Source organism: Poecilia mexicana, unplaced genomic scaffold (assembly GCF_051168715.1).
Source record: "Poecilia mexicana isolate PSO_F unplaced genomic scaffold, ASM5116871v1 scaffold_16, whole genome shotgun sequence".
Classification (NCBI taxonomy): Eukaryota; Metazoa; Chordata; class Actinopteri; order Cyprinodontiformes; family Poeciliidae; genus Poecilia; species Poecilia mexicana.
The window spans coordinates 5,034,228-5,048,956 of NW_028263385.1; the positions used below are offsets into that span (position 1 = coordinate 5,034,228).

The 14,729-nt window shown below is 36.4% G+C and overlaps 3 protein-coding genes across 5 annotated transcripts; 1 reads left to right on the top strand and 2 right to left on the bottom strand.

The window, feature by feature from the left end:
• Positions 1-202: 202 nt before the first annotated feature.
• scnm1 (sodium channel modifier 1) lies at positions 203-4,854 on the bottom strand. Of its 3 annotated transcripts, none has more exons than XM_014991333.2 (8): positions 4,785-4,854; positions 3,814-3,884; positions 3,641-3,729; positions 2,881-2,975; positions 2,000-2,100; positions 1,777-1,910; positions 1,584-1,677; positions 203-1,464 (listed from the first exon to the last, which is right to left on the bottom strand). In XM_014991333.2, exons 1-8 carry the CDS (start codon positions 4,788-4,790, stop codon positions 1,356-1,358), a joined length of 699 nt encoding a protein of 232 aa, XP_014846819.2. In that variant the 5' UTR covers positions 4,791-4,854; the 3' UTR covers positions 203-1,355. The 3 variants fall into 3 exon arrangements, with proteins under 3 accessions (XP_014846819.2, XP_014846815.2, XP_014846818.2); XM_014991329.2 differs by lacking the exon at positions 4,785-4,854 and adding an exon at positions 4,045-4,193; XM_014991332.2 differs by lacking the exon at positions 4,785-4,854 and adding an exon at positions 4,013-4,108.
• On the top strand, positions 4,423-6,982 carry lysmd1 (LysM, putative peptidoglycan-binding, domain containing 1). The gene is made up of 3 exons (XM_014991334.2): positions 4,423-5,003; positions 5,604-5,869; positions 6,234-6,982. The coding sequence occupies exons 1-3, from the start codon at positions 4,824-4,826 to the stop codon at positions 6,415-6,417; spliced, it is 630 nt and encodes a 209-aa protein (XP_014846820.1). The 5' UTR covers positions 4,423-4,823; the 3' UTR covers positions 6,418-6,982.
• tnfaip8l2b (tumor necrosis factor, alpha-induced protein 8-like 2b) lies at positions 6,863-14,509 on the bottom strand. Its single transcript, XM_014991335.2, has 4 exons — positions 14,405-14,509; positions 14,033-14,101; positions 10,283-10,606; positions 6,863-8,488 (listed from the first exon to the last, which is right to left on the bottom strand). Exons 3-4 carry the CDS (start codon positions 10,598-10,600, stop codon positions 8,246-8,248), a joined length of 561 nt encoding a protein of 186 aa, XP_014846821.1. The 5' UTR covers positions 10,601-10,606; positions 14,033-14,101; positions 14,405-14,509; the 3' UTR covers positions 6,863-8,245.
• Between the last annotated feature and the right edge of the window lie 220 nt (positions 14,510-14,729).

Below are 14,729 nucleotides of genomic sequence, written 5' to 3' on the forward strand. Positions count from 1 at the left end.
GACTTTTCCCAAACACCAGAGCTTTTTATACCCTGTGCCCTCCCTTTCTTGACCCTGATGCAAAACAGAAATTAGCCTGCTGAGCTTGAGTTACATTGTTCCAAATATAAGAGCCGACTTTAAGAGAGCTGCACTTTTGTGAACCCAGCCGTCTACAAACAGAAGCAGCTGCTAACCTGAGGATTTCAACCACTTCAGATCCTTATGCCAACTACTTTTTTATTTCTTTAAAACATTTTTTTTTGTCTTTGTACAAATGAGACCAGGCGTCAAATCTGGCTTGTTATGATTTTGACACAGTATTGTGAGTAGCATGCTCCTCATGGAAACCTATACAAGTATTTCTGGAAATGATTAAACTTAAAGTTTTACTGATCCTAATAAATGTTCATTTCTGTGTTAATAGAGACGATTATTGGGGAAGAAAATGAACAGTGAATCAAACTAAGACATATTGACCCCAATGAAACAAAATGTAATTAAAATGTATTAAACTAATCAAATTTAGCTCTAAAAATCATGCAGACAACAGAATTAGGTATTAGAGAATTAACATTTAGAAAATAATCTAAATACTAAGTGTGAAAGTGGAAATGTCTACAGTTCGGATCTCAAACTTTGAAAACAGACATAACGGCTGGGTGAAATACTAGAATGGTTTAGCATAGATTACACTTACAATATGACAACCGAGTAGATTTAAAGTTCTTTGAGCAATTAAATTTGATCATTTTGCTCCTGAACTCTTAAGTTATCCATTGTTGATTCCTGTATGGATCCAGCAAGTTTACATTTTTAAGCAATCATTTGACTTTATGCATGTGCTTGTCTTGTTGAATGCCATTTTAGTAGAAGTAATAGTATTACTATTCAATAATGTTCAGCAAGTGAAGTAGAAATAACTTTTGTGCATTTGGAAAGCCACAGAGTTAAACAGAGGAAGAAAATGCTGCATATTCTGTAGTTTTTAAACCATGAAAAACATTTGCAACACTGTTTTCTTCCCGTTTCTTGTGACTTTATTTCACACCAGCAGGTTACGGCCCACAAAACATGTCTGTTGACATGCAGGCGGTGCTGGTGAGTTGCAACAACTTGTCAAGCAAGACACTGCAGTCATAAGGTTCAAAAGGAAAACAAAGACAACATAGTTGCTTAAACAGCCCACTACAGTGGATGTGGACGTTAAAGAATCAGAAAAGAAAAGCAAAACACTCTGATGGAAGACCAGAAAATTGTTTCGTTAGTTTCATAATGTCCTCACTGATGGGAGTTGAGTTCTTCAAAACAGAATTGTTGCTCAAGCGTACCACTGTGGTACAATAAGGGGCATCTCACAGCTCTTTGTTGTGACACTAGCTTGTAGATAAGGGAACAAGAGGTGCAGGTTCTTCCTCATCTGAGTCAAACTCCACATTCTCGTCTTTGACCCACTGGCCGTTACGATCTTGCACCCACCCATCACTTAAAAGAGAAAAAAAAAACAAAAAAAAAACAACACATTATGAAATAAATGACAATCACTCTGCTGCTTTGCTTTGGTTCCAACAATTAGAGGAAATAAGAAAAAAAATGTTTTTAACCTTTTCAGTTTGAGATAGTGCTCCATTTCCCTCCTCCTCTGTGCTGTTAGAGGTTCTGCAGCTTGTGTTAATGCAGCCTGGTCTTCTGTTTTGACTAATAATGATGACGATTCATGAAAAAAAAAGAAAGAAAACCTAATAACTTCAGAAATGAAACAAAATTAGCACATTAATTTCCAGTGAGAGACTTTACCTGCATTAGAGTCATGATGGTTGCTTGGTGATAATTCTGAAACTTCAGTTTTACAGGATGCAGATGGAGATTTGCTGTGTAGGTTTCCACTGGGACCTGAGCCAGTACTCATAGATCTTCTTTCAGGTTTTGTACTTGGAAAGAATGACAGAAGCTATAGTTTAAATTGAGCTATTCTTTGTGTGAATAAAATAAAAGGAGACTGCACATCACACAGACACACCTGGTTTTTCTGTGGCAGCTGTTATATGGGACAGTCTTTAGTAAAGCATGATGGGTGAGCTTCTGTGTTTGTACCAGTAAAGGGGCTGAACTGGAGGGTTCCTGAAAGTACAACAGAACTCTTTTTATTAAATTACATTCTCTCTCAAATGCTGCTATGAGCTCACTGAAGCAACTATTCTGGTAAATAATCAGCTGGCATGCAACATTCAGGCATCAAACTGCTTTAAAATGTATGGCAGGGTTCAATTTGTCAGAGTCAGAAGACATTCCCAGGGATACCACGTAACACATTTCACACAAAACAACATGATTTAAAAGTGTTAGTCAAAGACAGCTCGTTGAGCTCATGATGTTTTTGATGATGATTCATTTGCCCTCTGGTAAATCTGACTACTGCCTACAGATTTCCCACACATCTTCATATGTCCCACGGTAATTATATTCAAAATGAATTCCCTGGAGTTTAACTGCTAAGCCTGGAGTAAATGACATAAATAAAAAGCTTTGCATATTCTTATGATTATTTTAACAATGTGACACAATTTATAGTTGCCTGTTTTTTTCAGCAACAGTAGGTATGCTTGTCATGTGAAAACAACAACAGCATGTGAAACTGAGGAAAATGCTATAAAAATGTCATAGTTTCAAAGTTAAGTTTTAGAGCTCTATTGGTTTTGGAAAACTTAAATTGTTGCATTCAGGTAGATTATGTATCCTTCACAAACTGTTAAAGAGCATTCACAAGAATCATTAACCCAAGGTCCCCATTTAACCCTAAGAAGCTATGGCTGTTAAAGGAGGACCCAAACAGCATTAAGTCAAAATGCTATGCCCGAGTGGTGAACACAGAACAGAGTGAACATGGAGAAAACCACCAACCTGTTGTCTTTCTTCAGACTGGATATAGTTTTCATGTTGTCTTTTCGATATTTCATTCTTCAGCTTTGCTTTCTTGCCGTAGAATGCTTTCAATCCTGAAAATGCACCAGGAAAAAGAATGCAGCTTTCTAACAAATCAATATAATGAATTACAAGAACATTGACATTTACTATTCATTATATCGGTATAACTAAAATGAAAAAAAAATGCTATTCATTAAGACTAGCTTTAATAAACTGATTTCTGATTAAATAAGTTGAAATTTATCTTGACTATCACTGACTATCAAAATATCATATGAAGGTATTTTTCATTTATCAACAATGTAATAGAGACTCAGTTAAATGTTTATTTAATCATAATGTTGGACTTGTTCCTGGTGAGAGCTTGATACCAACTCTGTTTAAAACCTTTATGGGCAAAATTTCTAGGTGTCAAAGGAATCAATTTCTTGATGGCTGACTGGCTCGTGTAAAGTACCAATAGGACCATTGATACAAAAGAAGGACTGCAAATTTTCTTTTTGCAATATAAACATACAGCATGTTGCACATTTTTGCTGTCCTAAGGTTTTGGACGATGGGAATTAAAAACGTTAGGAAATATATATTATTTTTATTATCCCACAGCATAAAAACTTGACAAGTTAATATGCTGATCATAAAATAAATAAATAAATAAATAAAAATCTCAAATCCGTTTTCGAAAAGGAATGAAAACATTGCTCCCTAAAGTGAATATTTGTTTGGGAATCCTCACCTTCTAGATGCTTCTTTCCTTGCCTGTGAACTGTCAGCATGTCTACCGTATCAAACACGGGACGATAGGAGCATACAAGACAAGTGTATCTAGAAATCAAACAGACAGCTGTTACTGTACCAATTTGAATCCACTAGATTTTAGTTACAAACCCGTTTTAAGGCATAACTTACCTTCCATTTTTCATAAGAGCCGCTTCATCTTCCGGAATAAAATTAGACAAAAGGTCTGCCACACGACGTTTCTGGAAAACATTTTAATAAATTTGGATATCAACAAATATTTTAAGCTGCTCGTCATACAACCAATACACTGTGGTTAGTAGAAGGATGCTAACTTTAACATTTAACGTCAGATGCATTATAATCTTACCACAGGGAAAATCGTGTTAAATGAGCTGTTACCTTCAGAATATTGAGCTGACTTTTATCATCTCCTTCTCTTTTAAACGACATTATAAATAGAGCAGTAATCTAAAAGCAGGTTTCAAAACAGATTAGCTAATAAGCTACTTCCGATAGCCGTGATGCGTTCGCAAAAAAATTGTCAAATGGGTAAAAATCTAGTAACATTTGAGTAACGTTTACTAACATTTGAGTAACTTTTAATTACAAAACATTAATATATTAAATTACAATAGAGAGTTCAGATACAAAAACGCAAGTATTATTCAGTGCCTGCTTTTTATTATTATAAGTATGTTTTTAAGCGTGTACGAACTCAAAACATAGCTACTTATTCCAACGGACTTGAATGCAGCGTTTGTGACGAATCATGTGACCAATCACTCAACACGGCAGCCATGGCAACACACAGCTGCTGCCTGCGTGAGATAGAAAAATATTGTTTCTTACGGGTTCAGAGCAACTTTTCAAATGTTATATAGGTAGGTAAGCTTTGCATTTAACTAATGTTTTAATATAAATTATATGTGGTTGCTAGGTAGATTTAGCAACTTTTGTTCTTTGATATCGTAACAGGTTTTACAAAACAGAAACACGGTTTAACGTAGATTAAGTTGACAATTTAGCTAACCTGGTTTATTAAACTGCCAGTTTAACATTTGAGCATACGTTCTAGTTGAAAGAAACCCGCTCTCTTATGAGATTACCAAATGTAAAGTTCACTGGGAACTGTATTCTACCTCCATTCTGGCTGCTACCAACCCATATGTTTCTGGAATATGTCCGGGGAGCCACCGTCGTTGCCATCCGGGGGAGGCGGCCTGCTTCGCGGAAGCCGAACAAGATCGTATGGCAGCTTAACTCGCTCTTCGCTTTCTCCGGTTCGCCAGAAACTCATTGAACACACAGTTAAACCAGGGGAGACACTTCAGGGTCTGGCTTTAAAGTATGGCGTGACTGTAAGTATTATATACTGTTAAAACAAGAATGAAACTTTGCCTTCTGTATTTTGGAAAACACAATGCACCACCCAGCACTTTAAAAACATGTACAGGTGCATTTCATTACCTAACAAAATGCCATTGTAAAGTTATGTTTTTCTAAAATACAAACTTTATGGATACGTTTTCCAGCATGACTTGAAACCTGGCTACCCTGCCGTGTAATAATTTTTTGTTTAATAGACATAGTATTACTGATTCTCCAGGAAACTCAAACTGACTTAAACATTACTGAGAATATATGGAGTAATGCAGAGACCTAATAATGCTAATAAGCTGAAAACTTTTGTTAAAAAAAGGGCTTAAGTGCATATGCTGGATAAAATATGGATGAACATTATTTTTTCTAAGAAAATTACTTTTGAATTTTTATTTGAACGATTGAATATAAACATTTGACATATTTTATATTTTTATGTAATCATAACTATATGAATTTCACTGTTTGAACTGAATTACTGAAATAAATTAATATTCTAATCTATTGAGATGCACCTGTAAGCTTTGATTAAATGTGATAAATATCTTCAAGCCTGACAAAGAAAATATATTTTCCAGGTCGAGCTAATCAAAAGAGCAAACAGACTGTACACCAACGACTCAATATACCTGAAGAAATCCTTGTCAATCCCAGTCCTATCAGACTTGAATGACCACAGCAATGGGGTAGATTCGTCTGAGGAAGACCATAAAGAAGGAAAGACAAACTGTGATACAGAGGATTATAGAGACCTTACTCCTGGAGATTTTTTGAAAAGACTGGATAACTCGATCAGCCAGTCTAAGGAGGCTGCAGCCAGAGGATGCAAAGATGCAGAGAAACGGTACTTTTGGTTACCACGTCTTTATACCATAACTGTTTTAAAGTGTCACCATTTACTCAAAACAAATTTTATTTTAATGGTAATCTCATCAAAAAGGCACATTTCCATTCACGTACCATAGAACTACCATTTATTTTGTCAATATTGAACTTTTACATTAATCATAAATTAGCAGATGTTAATTATATATGTTGGCTAAGGTGATGTTGCAATGATTGCGTGTGTGTGGTATCTGGCAATGTGCATTACCAGATACTTTTAACAGTTAGACTTTGAGAATATGTATGAAGTCTTTCCCAAAGTATATATCATTGATTCATTGCAGCTTTTCCTTTCATCTGTTTCTTTTTATCTTTTTTTACAGTGTTGCAGCCCTAGAAGCAGCTTGCTCAAGCACAACTTCAGACTGGCGTCCGTTAACAAGGTCACAGAGTGTTATTTCATCATCAAGATTTCAGCAGCAAGCCCAACTTGGGGCAGTCCCCCTCACTACCACTAAGCTCACCAAGAAGCTGAAAGAAAGGGAAGATGAGATCTTTGAACTGTGACATCATTTTCTTTAATGTCTTTCTGATGATTAAAAAACACTAGAGACACATAGTGAAGGGACTAGACTGCAGGTCAAGACATTAAAGAAAGGTGAAAGATCTCTACTAATAGTGCTGCTTTGTAAAATTTAAAAACCCTTTTACTTAGTCATTAACTAAAATTTGTTGAAATGTTGTAAAAATTGCACATATTTATTTGTGGGAACCTACAGTTTGTATGAAAAGTATTTTTGTCTGTATCTGTTTGGCTTGTTCCTACAGAGAATAGGGACATGAGGATTTTGTCACATGATGGTTCAGTCATATGTCTGCATATGGAAACGTAGCATTTTCCACTCCTTATCATTTACCCAGGGAATGCAAATACTCATTCACTGTAGCAATAAGAGCATAAACAGGTTGACATTGTATGTTGGCAACACAAAAAAGAGACAAAACACAGAAATATGTTTTTAGGCTATTTTTAACAGCGTCTTTTATTATTTGCCAGGACTTTGTTTTTCATTTTGTTATTTTATGTGATTCAATGTTTAATAAACTAATATTTGATCCTGCATTACTGGAACATTTACAGTTTTGGTGCTTCTGTGAAATTTTACCTATTTCAAAAATGAAAAACTTCACATAGCCAGAAGAAACAGTTCCTTACTTTTCACTTTTTTATCATGTTTCAAATGCAAACTTTTTTTTTTTTTTTTTATCATGATTTTAGGTTATAGGCCAACACAAAGTAGTTCACAAGCTTTCAATAAGAATTTGACAATAAAGCAATATCACAGGGTTTGCATATCTCACTGGCCACTCTTCAATATATCAATTAAAAATTAAAAGAATATACCACAAAGGCAAACCTACAGAGATGTTGCAATACCCCTTAATTGACCATCTGGTTCAGGCGAGCATGTATGTGTGGCAGTATCATTTTGAGGGGATGTTTTTCTCTGACATTAATCGGAGTTGATGGGAAGCAGGATCTAGCTGTGGAAGGAAAAAATATTTTTTCTGCAGCAAAGAAATGTTTATAAAAAGTATTGAGTCAGGGGCTGCATACAAATATATGGCATACTTTTCATTTTTTGAAACATTTTGAAAACAAATCATTCACTTAATCACTGAGTACAACTTTGTGTGTATCTATAGCCAAAGACTTCATAACAAGATTGTTGTAACATTATGAAAGGTGAAAAAGGTCAGTAGGGGTGAATACTTTCCCATTGTCAATTTTCCAGTTTTATCAAATATTGTTTGTGCAGTCAATGGCAGCAATACGAATAACTGTTCCTGTAATTGTTATGCGGTTATTTCCCTTTTTTACTTGTATGTCCATTTCCATGTTTCAGTAAGCAGTGCACTGTTGCTGTAGAATCACAGGTTAACCACCAGATGGCGGTGTTGCAGCACAGTGGCATCTCCGTCCATTTTTGTTAGACTCTTCAACTGCTGTTTCATTCTTACACAATTGTACACAGCCCTTAGGTCTCAGTAAAAAAAAAAAAAAAATACAGTCTCAAATATAGAACAACAATATTTTGGACCACTGATAACAGTTTAAATCTGTTGACGTTCAAGTTGTTTTCCACGTACTTTACTTACACAGGATGTGTGTGCCCCCTGTGTACATTGTACAATTGAAATATCATTTCCCTGACTTTTGACTTCATCAGATATGTTCTCTAAAAGCTAAGGGGAGCCAGATTTGTTTTCAAACCAGATGTCTTATGTTGCCTTTCCTCAGCAACTCAGCAAAAGAGAAATTTTGTCCACCAGTCCAGAGTCTTAAGTGTGTTTCCTGTTCATCTCCCATTGTGTGAAGCATGTTCCTCACACGTCATATCGTCCCATCCTCTACCAGTTTGTCGAGTCCTTTACAGATTTTAGTGAGGTTGGGTCTGAAGGGTCCGTTTGGGTCATATAGTTTGGTCAGGAGCTGAGGGTCGGAGTAATGGTTGAAGACGTGGCTGATGCGATCATGAGATTTCGAGGTGAGGTGGGAGTTGACAAGCTTCAGCAGAAGATCCTTACACTCTGTCAGGTTGTCCGACATCACGGTCTTATCGAAGGTAAAGTCCACCTGCATCAGTCAACAGATACGTTGTTAGAGAACTAACTCTTGTGCACAAACAGTGAAATCTTTCTAACAGTATAACTTCATATTTGAAGTTAATTTCAAATTCAAATTTAGGATCTCAGGATCGCATATGGTTGTTCTCAAAAGTATACACGTCTTTAGAAAGTTTAAGTGCAAGGTTTTTGTTTTATTTAAAGTGAAGCTTTGAGTAATTTCAAGCTTCTTTACACATAATAGAACGTTTATCATGTGCGGTTCAAGTAAAAAACAACTCGCTCTTTTAGAGGGACAACCTTTAATACTTTGTTTAACAACCTTTTGATTCTTTTACCATTTCACATCTTGACTTAATATTTCCCCACTCTACCTGGCAGAAGTTCTACAAACATATCAGACTGTCTATTCACATATTTTTACTTTCTTCCAAAACTTCAGTATTCCTCTCATGATGCCATTCTATACTCTGCTATCACTATGATCCTGAAAAATATAAAATGTTCATCTTTTTCACAGACTCCTGCAGAATTTTGTGTCAAAAAATGTAATTCCATCTGAGGAAATGTAACCTCAGACAATGATGATACTGGGGTCAGTATTGCTTTTGTCTCAAACTTTTCTCTTGGAATTGTGGCCCAAGATTCAAATAGTGTTTCATTAGCGCATAATTCTAGTGCACATTCTGCCATAGCTTGATGAGACTTTAGTCTGGCATGAATGATTTGTTTGGAATTAAAAGCATTTTGTTTTAAAACTATGACCTTTACTCCAGACATGTGGAGAATATATGACATTTCTAGAACACAGCTAGCGGTTGACAGAAATGTATGCAGGTCTGTCAGTGGTGTAGATATTTCATAGCCTCCTTAATCACATTTCTCTTGGTCTGTGTTGTTTTTATTAATATTTGTGAAACACTGGGCTTCTGTAATGTCAGTGTTGTCCCATGTTTTACTGAGGACTATCTTCTCTGTTGAATTTTTTGTACATTTAATTTGACTGATACCTTTTTTACAAAGTGATTGTAAATTAATATGTCTGTAAATAATGGCTTCGGCAAAAAGAACACATATTAGAAAATGTCAGTAAAATCCTACTATGATAGTTAAAATGTAAAGTTAAACAGACATCATATAGTTGATGTGAGCTGTAAACCAAACAAAATTAGGTGCAGAAATTTAATCAAACGTATTAGTTTGAGTTTATGTCGCCAGATTATGAGTACATTTTTGAAATTTTTTAACGTCTGTTTTTCAGTTGAATTATATACATCGTATGTGTAATTTTATGTGCAGACTATTTGCATACATCACAAAAGTCTGATATTTTAACAATATGTGTGGATTTTTGAGAGCGACAGTACAAATAGCAATGGAACATGAATTGTATTTACATGCTTGGACTGAAATGCCCTTAATATTTTATGGTAATATCAGAATTTAAGAAAAAGTAATTCAAAATGCAATTTAAATTCTGTTATTCTCTTGTCTTGGGGTAGCATGTGCATTGAGAACAACTCACTGAAATTAGTATTCTCAAATTTCTTCAACCTACTTGATGTTATCAAAACAGTTTATGTATAAAGCAGGTTTGAGACTTGTTACTCATGCTTTTTACCATGAAAACGTCAAGCAAGAAGTGTATGCTTGATGTCTGCTTCTTGCTAACATATTTGAAGTATTTGGTATATATAAAGCCTTTTTCATAATCAGTTATAAACAAAATGTTTATTTCTATGAGCTGTATCTGTAAAGGCTGCATGTAGTTTGCATTTTGTGTTGTTAGTATCTGGAGGTTTACCTCGTAGAAGCTGATGGCTGTCATGGCTCCTGTGTGGAGCTTCTTCTTAAATTCCTGAGCTAGTTTTAGTTCCTCGTCACTGAAACAGTTGTTTCTAAACAGCACACCAATCTTGACAGCAATCTTGATCAGGTTTTTAATGACTTTCTGAGCTGCTCCTTTATTTCCTGTGTACTCCTTGGAAACCCGGTACAGTTCATCCAGTATTTCACTAGTGGTATCGTCAATAAATCTTTGGACGGTGCTTTTGTTGGCCATGCTGCTGAGGATCTTCTTCTGTGCCTTCATGGCCAAATCCTTGGAGTTGAATGCCTCCATGGTTGCCTGAATTATCAGAGAAAATGAAAAGCATTTTACTCATTTGCTTATCGCATTAAATATCAACAAAGTCATTGACTGCTCTGCTTGTATGCCTTTCAGCTTACTGATAGAATGCTTTAAAGTCAAGTTTTATAAATTAATTACAGTTTCTAGGTCTTGGAAGAGTTTGACAGTGAAAGCAATGTCAATCTATTGTTTTCACTTACACATGATAGAAAACTACCAATGAAATAACATTATCAACAATTTTCCTGGAATAAACATAAAATTGTTTTAATGAAAGATGGAGTTATAGTCAGTTAAGGGTTTGGGTTAGGGTTATCTAGATTTAACAAAACTAAAACCCAAAGTATTTGGCTAGTATGCAACAAATCTACACTGCTCTACCACATTAATCTGTTTACTTTGTTAGAATAGAAGCATTTAAAAGCTCTCTGTATTTGTGTATGCATTGTGCACTCATGATAACAAAAGGGAAAGATACCATCAAGAGACTTAGCAGAGACTATTAATTTTCCACAGAGGTTTTAACCTCACCTAGCATCCAACATGGAGATCCCCCCAAGGAAACCATCAGCATGAACACAACACATCCTGACATAACTGCAAAATCAGTTTTTTATCCTTTTCAACATCATCTAGATTAAATTATTCATTTAAAACAATTTGCTTAATCATAATTTAAAAAATAAAAAACTTTAAAAAGTAATAAACTGAGTACATATTGGGGACACCTGATATTTATCTGATTGTCATATTGAAGACAGCTGCAATTAAAAAATGCTGAAAGTAAAAGCTGTTCAAGGACCTTAAATATTTTCAATTTATGTTTCTTTGCAGATAACTTATTCATTAATTGTGGACATGCATCAGTTTAGCTTAGTTTCTATCTCTTTGTAATCCTATGTGTTTAAGACAGAATCTGCAAAGAGATGCCATTATCTCATCCAAAGATGTCATTTTGTGTTTGTATTTGTACATGTGTAGAAGTTCACTGTGTCCCCAATTTAGAGTCAGTCTCCTTATATCTTTAAGTGCATTTTTCTCCACGGAACTCCCACTTCTTGCCTGTGTAGGCAAGTATTTAACAGTACCTTCAAGGCTGCATAGCTGCGACAGGTCCATGCGTGCAGTTTTAACATTGCATCAGTGCTAGGGCAAGAACGGAAAGAGTGGCACACTGTACTAAGCTGTTGACTTCAGTACTGTGGTTCGGTGCAGACATCAGCTACTCTGATAATGTAACATCCTGTACATTAGTAGCGACTTGTGGCCCTTTACCTGCGATCTAAATGGCTTACTGATGGCTGCTTTATTGCATTTCTCTTGTCCCTCTTTGTGTATATTAGATGGTGTTTTGTAAAACCTGATGTTTTCTAGCTATAATCATGAAGGGTCAGCAGTAATTAAAGAAACAGTCCAGTCACATTAAGTGTTTAATTGATAAAACCATGCATGTAGTTACTATCCCTATCCTGGTGTAAAATTCATAATCTCAGTTTCATTTACATGCAGAATCATTCATTTTGTACAAGTGTTACATTGCTAATAGCTGGCTTTGTTTCAAATGCTTTGGGATCCCTGTGGAGAATTAAAAAACATTCATTAGATTAATTTCCCTGAACAGTGATAATGGAAGTGGAGCACTGTGATAGCTATTTAAGATCTGTGCTTCAATCTCATTTATTTGCTGAAAAGACTAGAGGGATTTGAGAGACGTGTGCAGTGAGCGGTCATCAGCCAGTTTTTCACATGCTGCAACCTCCATCTTTTTAATTTTTACTGTTTCTACATTTTTCCTTTTTTGAGGATCTCTGAGGTTGTTTTGAGAGCTTTAAGACATTTCTGTGCTACAGTACAGAACTGCAACAGAAAAAAGAAACACCTTTCTCTAATGGACATTGCTGAGCAGCAATTTGTTGGTACAATTGGATAGAAGAGGGCCTTCGAGGATTTATCAGTCTGTTTGTTGGCATTCGCCAGGGAGTGGCTGCATTACATGTTCAAGTGTTTGTTTCCCTTCTTGATGCCTGTTGGGATTGATGAGTGTGTGCAGTGCTGCAGGGAAAACAACAATAAGCAGAGGTGGAACCATCGCCCATAGATAAGGTTTTGATGTATTTCTGAATTATTCTAACAGACAGGCAGGGAAAAATAGCAGCTGGGCCTCATGGCCAGTCAAAGCAAGAGTAGTGAATAGTGGGGCCATCAAGGCAAGCAGTGGAGGTAAATATTTAGCATTCCTAAGATGTCTCCACCATTGAGCTACAGTGTTTGGGTGCATGTATGAACCTGTGTGCATCAGGAAGATCATGTCTGTTAAAACAAAAAAAGTACTCTCAGAAGACTCAGATGAGGCCTCTTTGATTCATCCAAACTCCATTTTACTTTCTTCTTAGAAAGCAAAAATGTTTTTTTTTTTAGTTTAACCTCAACGTCATCAGCATCGTTCATCACTGCTCCCAGGACTAATGAAGGAATGAAGTCTGTAAAAGTGAAAAGGTTGCCACCTAAAGCACCTCAGCCTGTGATCATATCAAATACATACCAAGAACAAGGAAGCCATTTTTGGAAGGTTTATCACTGTGTTAGGATGGTGAATGTCGTAAACAAGGAAATGTTCTCCTGTCATCAACCAGGGAACATGAAATAATAACAATAATAATGAAGATTCTTAGCATGAAAACTGAGCCTTTTGCCCGGATGAGTCGTCACTTCACTGCACAGACCTCTAGTTTGAGCTCCTTTTTTTCACTCAAACTGTTGTATAACTTTATCTTTTGTTGAACCACCTACATAATGTTTTTTTAACAAATTAATTAAAAAATCTTTTTTATTATTTTTACAGTAGATTCATACTATACTTAGCTGAAGATAGCAGACAAGAATGGGTTTTGAAATCTTTCAAATGTCCATATTGCAGTATCTCTTTCAAAATTGCACAACCTTTCGAGCAGTTGCAGTTTCAGCCTTCCTCACATCTGCTCTGAACGGGAAGCGAAACAGAGCAGTTAGTTGAGTATTTGTCCTTTACTTGAGTTCCACAGTTTTACACTGAAACCTGTTGCTGTCTTTAGTAGTATCTCATAACCTTCAACAAATCAAAACCAGCCAGTAACGTTGCCAAAGTCCACTTCCTCGAGATTTCGCTCTCAGCCTGTACAAACAAAAATGTGAGCTCCACATATGCTCCTGTCAGTGTAACTTGTTGCAGCATGACTGTGTGCGATCAGATCTCTCAACTTGTACTCAAGATGGGGAAGTGGAGAGAAGTCGCTCAGTTTCCAGTCATCCCCTGACTGAGTCTGTCTTTGCTCATTGCCAATAATAACACAGTTGGTCTGAACTGATTTGAAAGTTATTGAACGTAAAAAGATAGCTTGGTTTTCATTATTTTACCAGGAAATGAACACAGCCGAAATGTCTTACCTGAGTGTTTGCTGAGTCCCCCTCCCTCCTTGTGTGTCAGATGTCTCTCTCCCTCCGCTCTGTGTATCACTTTGACAGCACAGGCAAGTTAATTTAACAGAGTACCTTCATCTTGACCAACAAAAACACCAAAAGCCAAAAAAGCAGCCCTCCTGCAGCGCTTCTGTCAGTTCTCACCACCCTGTCTTAAGATAATGTTGAGTTTTACTTCCTTAAGGAACTAAATTGCTATGACACACCCCTCCGCGTGTGTATGAGTCTCTCTCTATCTGTGTTTCTCCCTCTCTTTTTCTCACTGGCCTATCTGCTGTTTTGCTTTGAAATTCAAATTCAGATTCTCAAAACCTGTATTTCTCTCCTTCTGTTGCTCACCAAAACTTTGCCGCTCTCACTTGATGCCTGTGTCTGACCTCTCTGCTGACGTTGTGCCTCTTCTTGTTCTGACGAGTAGAAAACGCTCTGAAAGAATTTGCCAATGATCCTGTGATGCAGTCGATTGAAAGGGGAGCGGCTTAACCCCCTTTGTGTGTACACACCTTTGGTGGAATGTAGCTTCTGTCAGTGGTGCAAAGCACCATGGCGCTCCCCATGTGCCTCTTTTTGAAGGTAGAATCAAAACAATGAGCAGCCATGAGCCTGTCTTCAAGTGCATGCACAGTCCAGGCTCAACAGCTGGATCCAAATACAGTCTGTAAAG

What these genes read in the sequence shown, in the direction of transcription:
- tnfaip8l2b (XM_014991335.2), bottom strand. Translation starts at nt 10,600, where the DNA reads ATGGAGGCATTCAACTCCAAGGATTTGGCCATGAAGGCACAGAAGAAG. An exon ending in CAGCCATCAGCTTCTACGAG is followed by an intron (nt 8,489 to 10,282) that starts GTAAACCTCCAG and finishes TGACTGATGCAG; the next exon opens with GTGGACTTTACCTTCGATAA.
- scnm1 (XM_014991329.2), bottom strand. Translation starts at nt 4,095, where the DNA reads ATGTCGTTTAAAAGAGAAGGAGATGATAAAAGTCAGCTCAATATTCTG. An exon ending in AGTCTGAAGAAAGACAACAG is followed by an intron (nt 2,101 to 2,880) that starts GTTGGTGGTTTT and finishes TTGTACTTTCAG; the next exon opens with GAACCCTCCAGTTCAGCCCC. An exon ending in AGCTGCCACAGAAAAACCAG is followed by an intron (nt 1,911 to 1,999) that starts GTGTGTCTGTGT and finishes ATTCTTTCCAAG; the next exon opens with TACAAAACCTGAAAGAAGAT.
- lysmd1 (XM_014991334.2), top strand. Translation starts at nt 4,824, where the DNA reads ATGTCCGGGGAGCCACCGTCGTTGCCATCCGGGGGAGGCGGCCTGCTT. An exon ending in CTTTAAAGTATGGCGTGACT is followed by an intron (nt 5,004 to 5,603) that starts GTAAGTATTATA and finishes TATATTTTCCAG; the next exon opens with GTCGAGCTAATCAAAAGAGC. An exon ending in TGCAAAGATGCAGAGAAACG is followed by an intron (nt 5,870 to 6,233) that starts GTACTTTTGGTT and finishes CTTTTTTTACAG; the next exon opens with TGTTGCAGCCCTAGAAGCAG.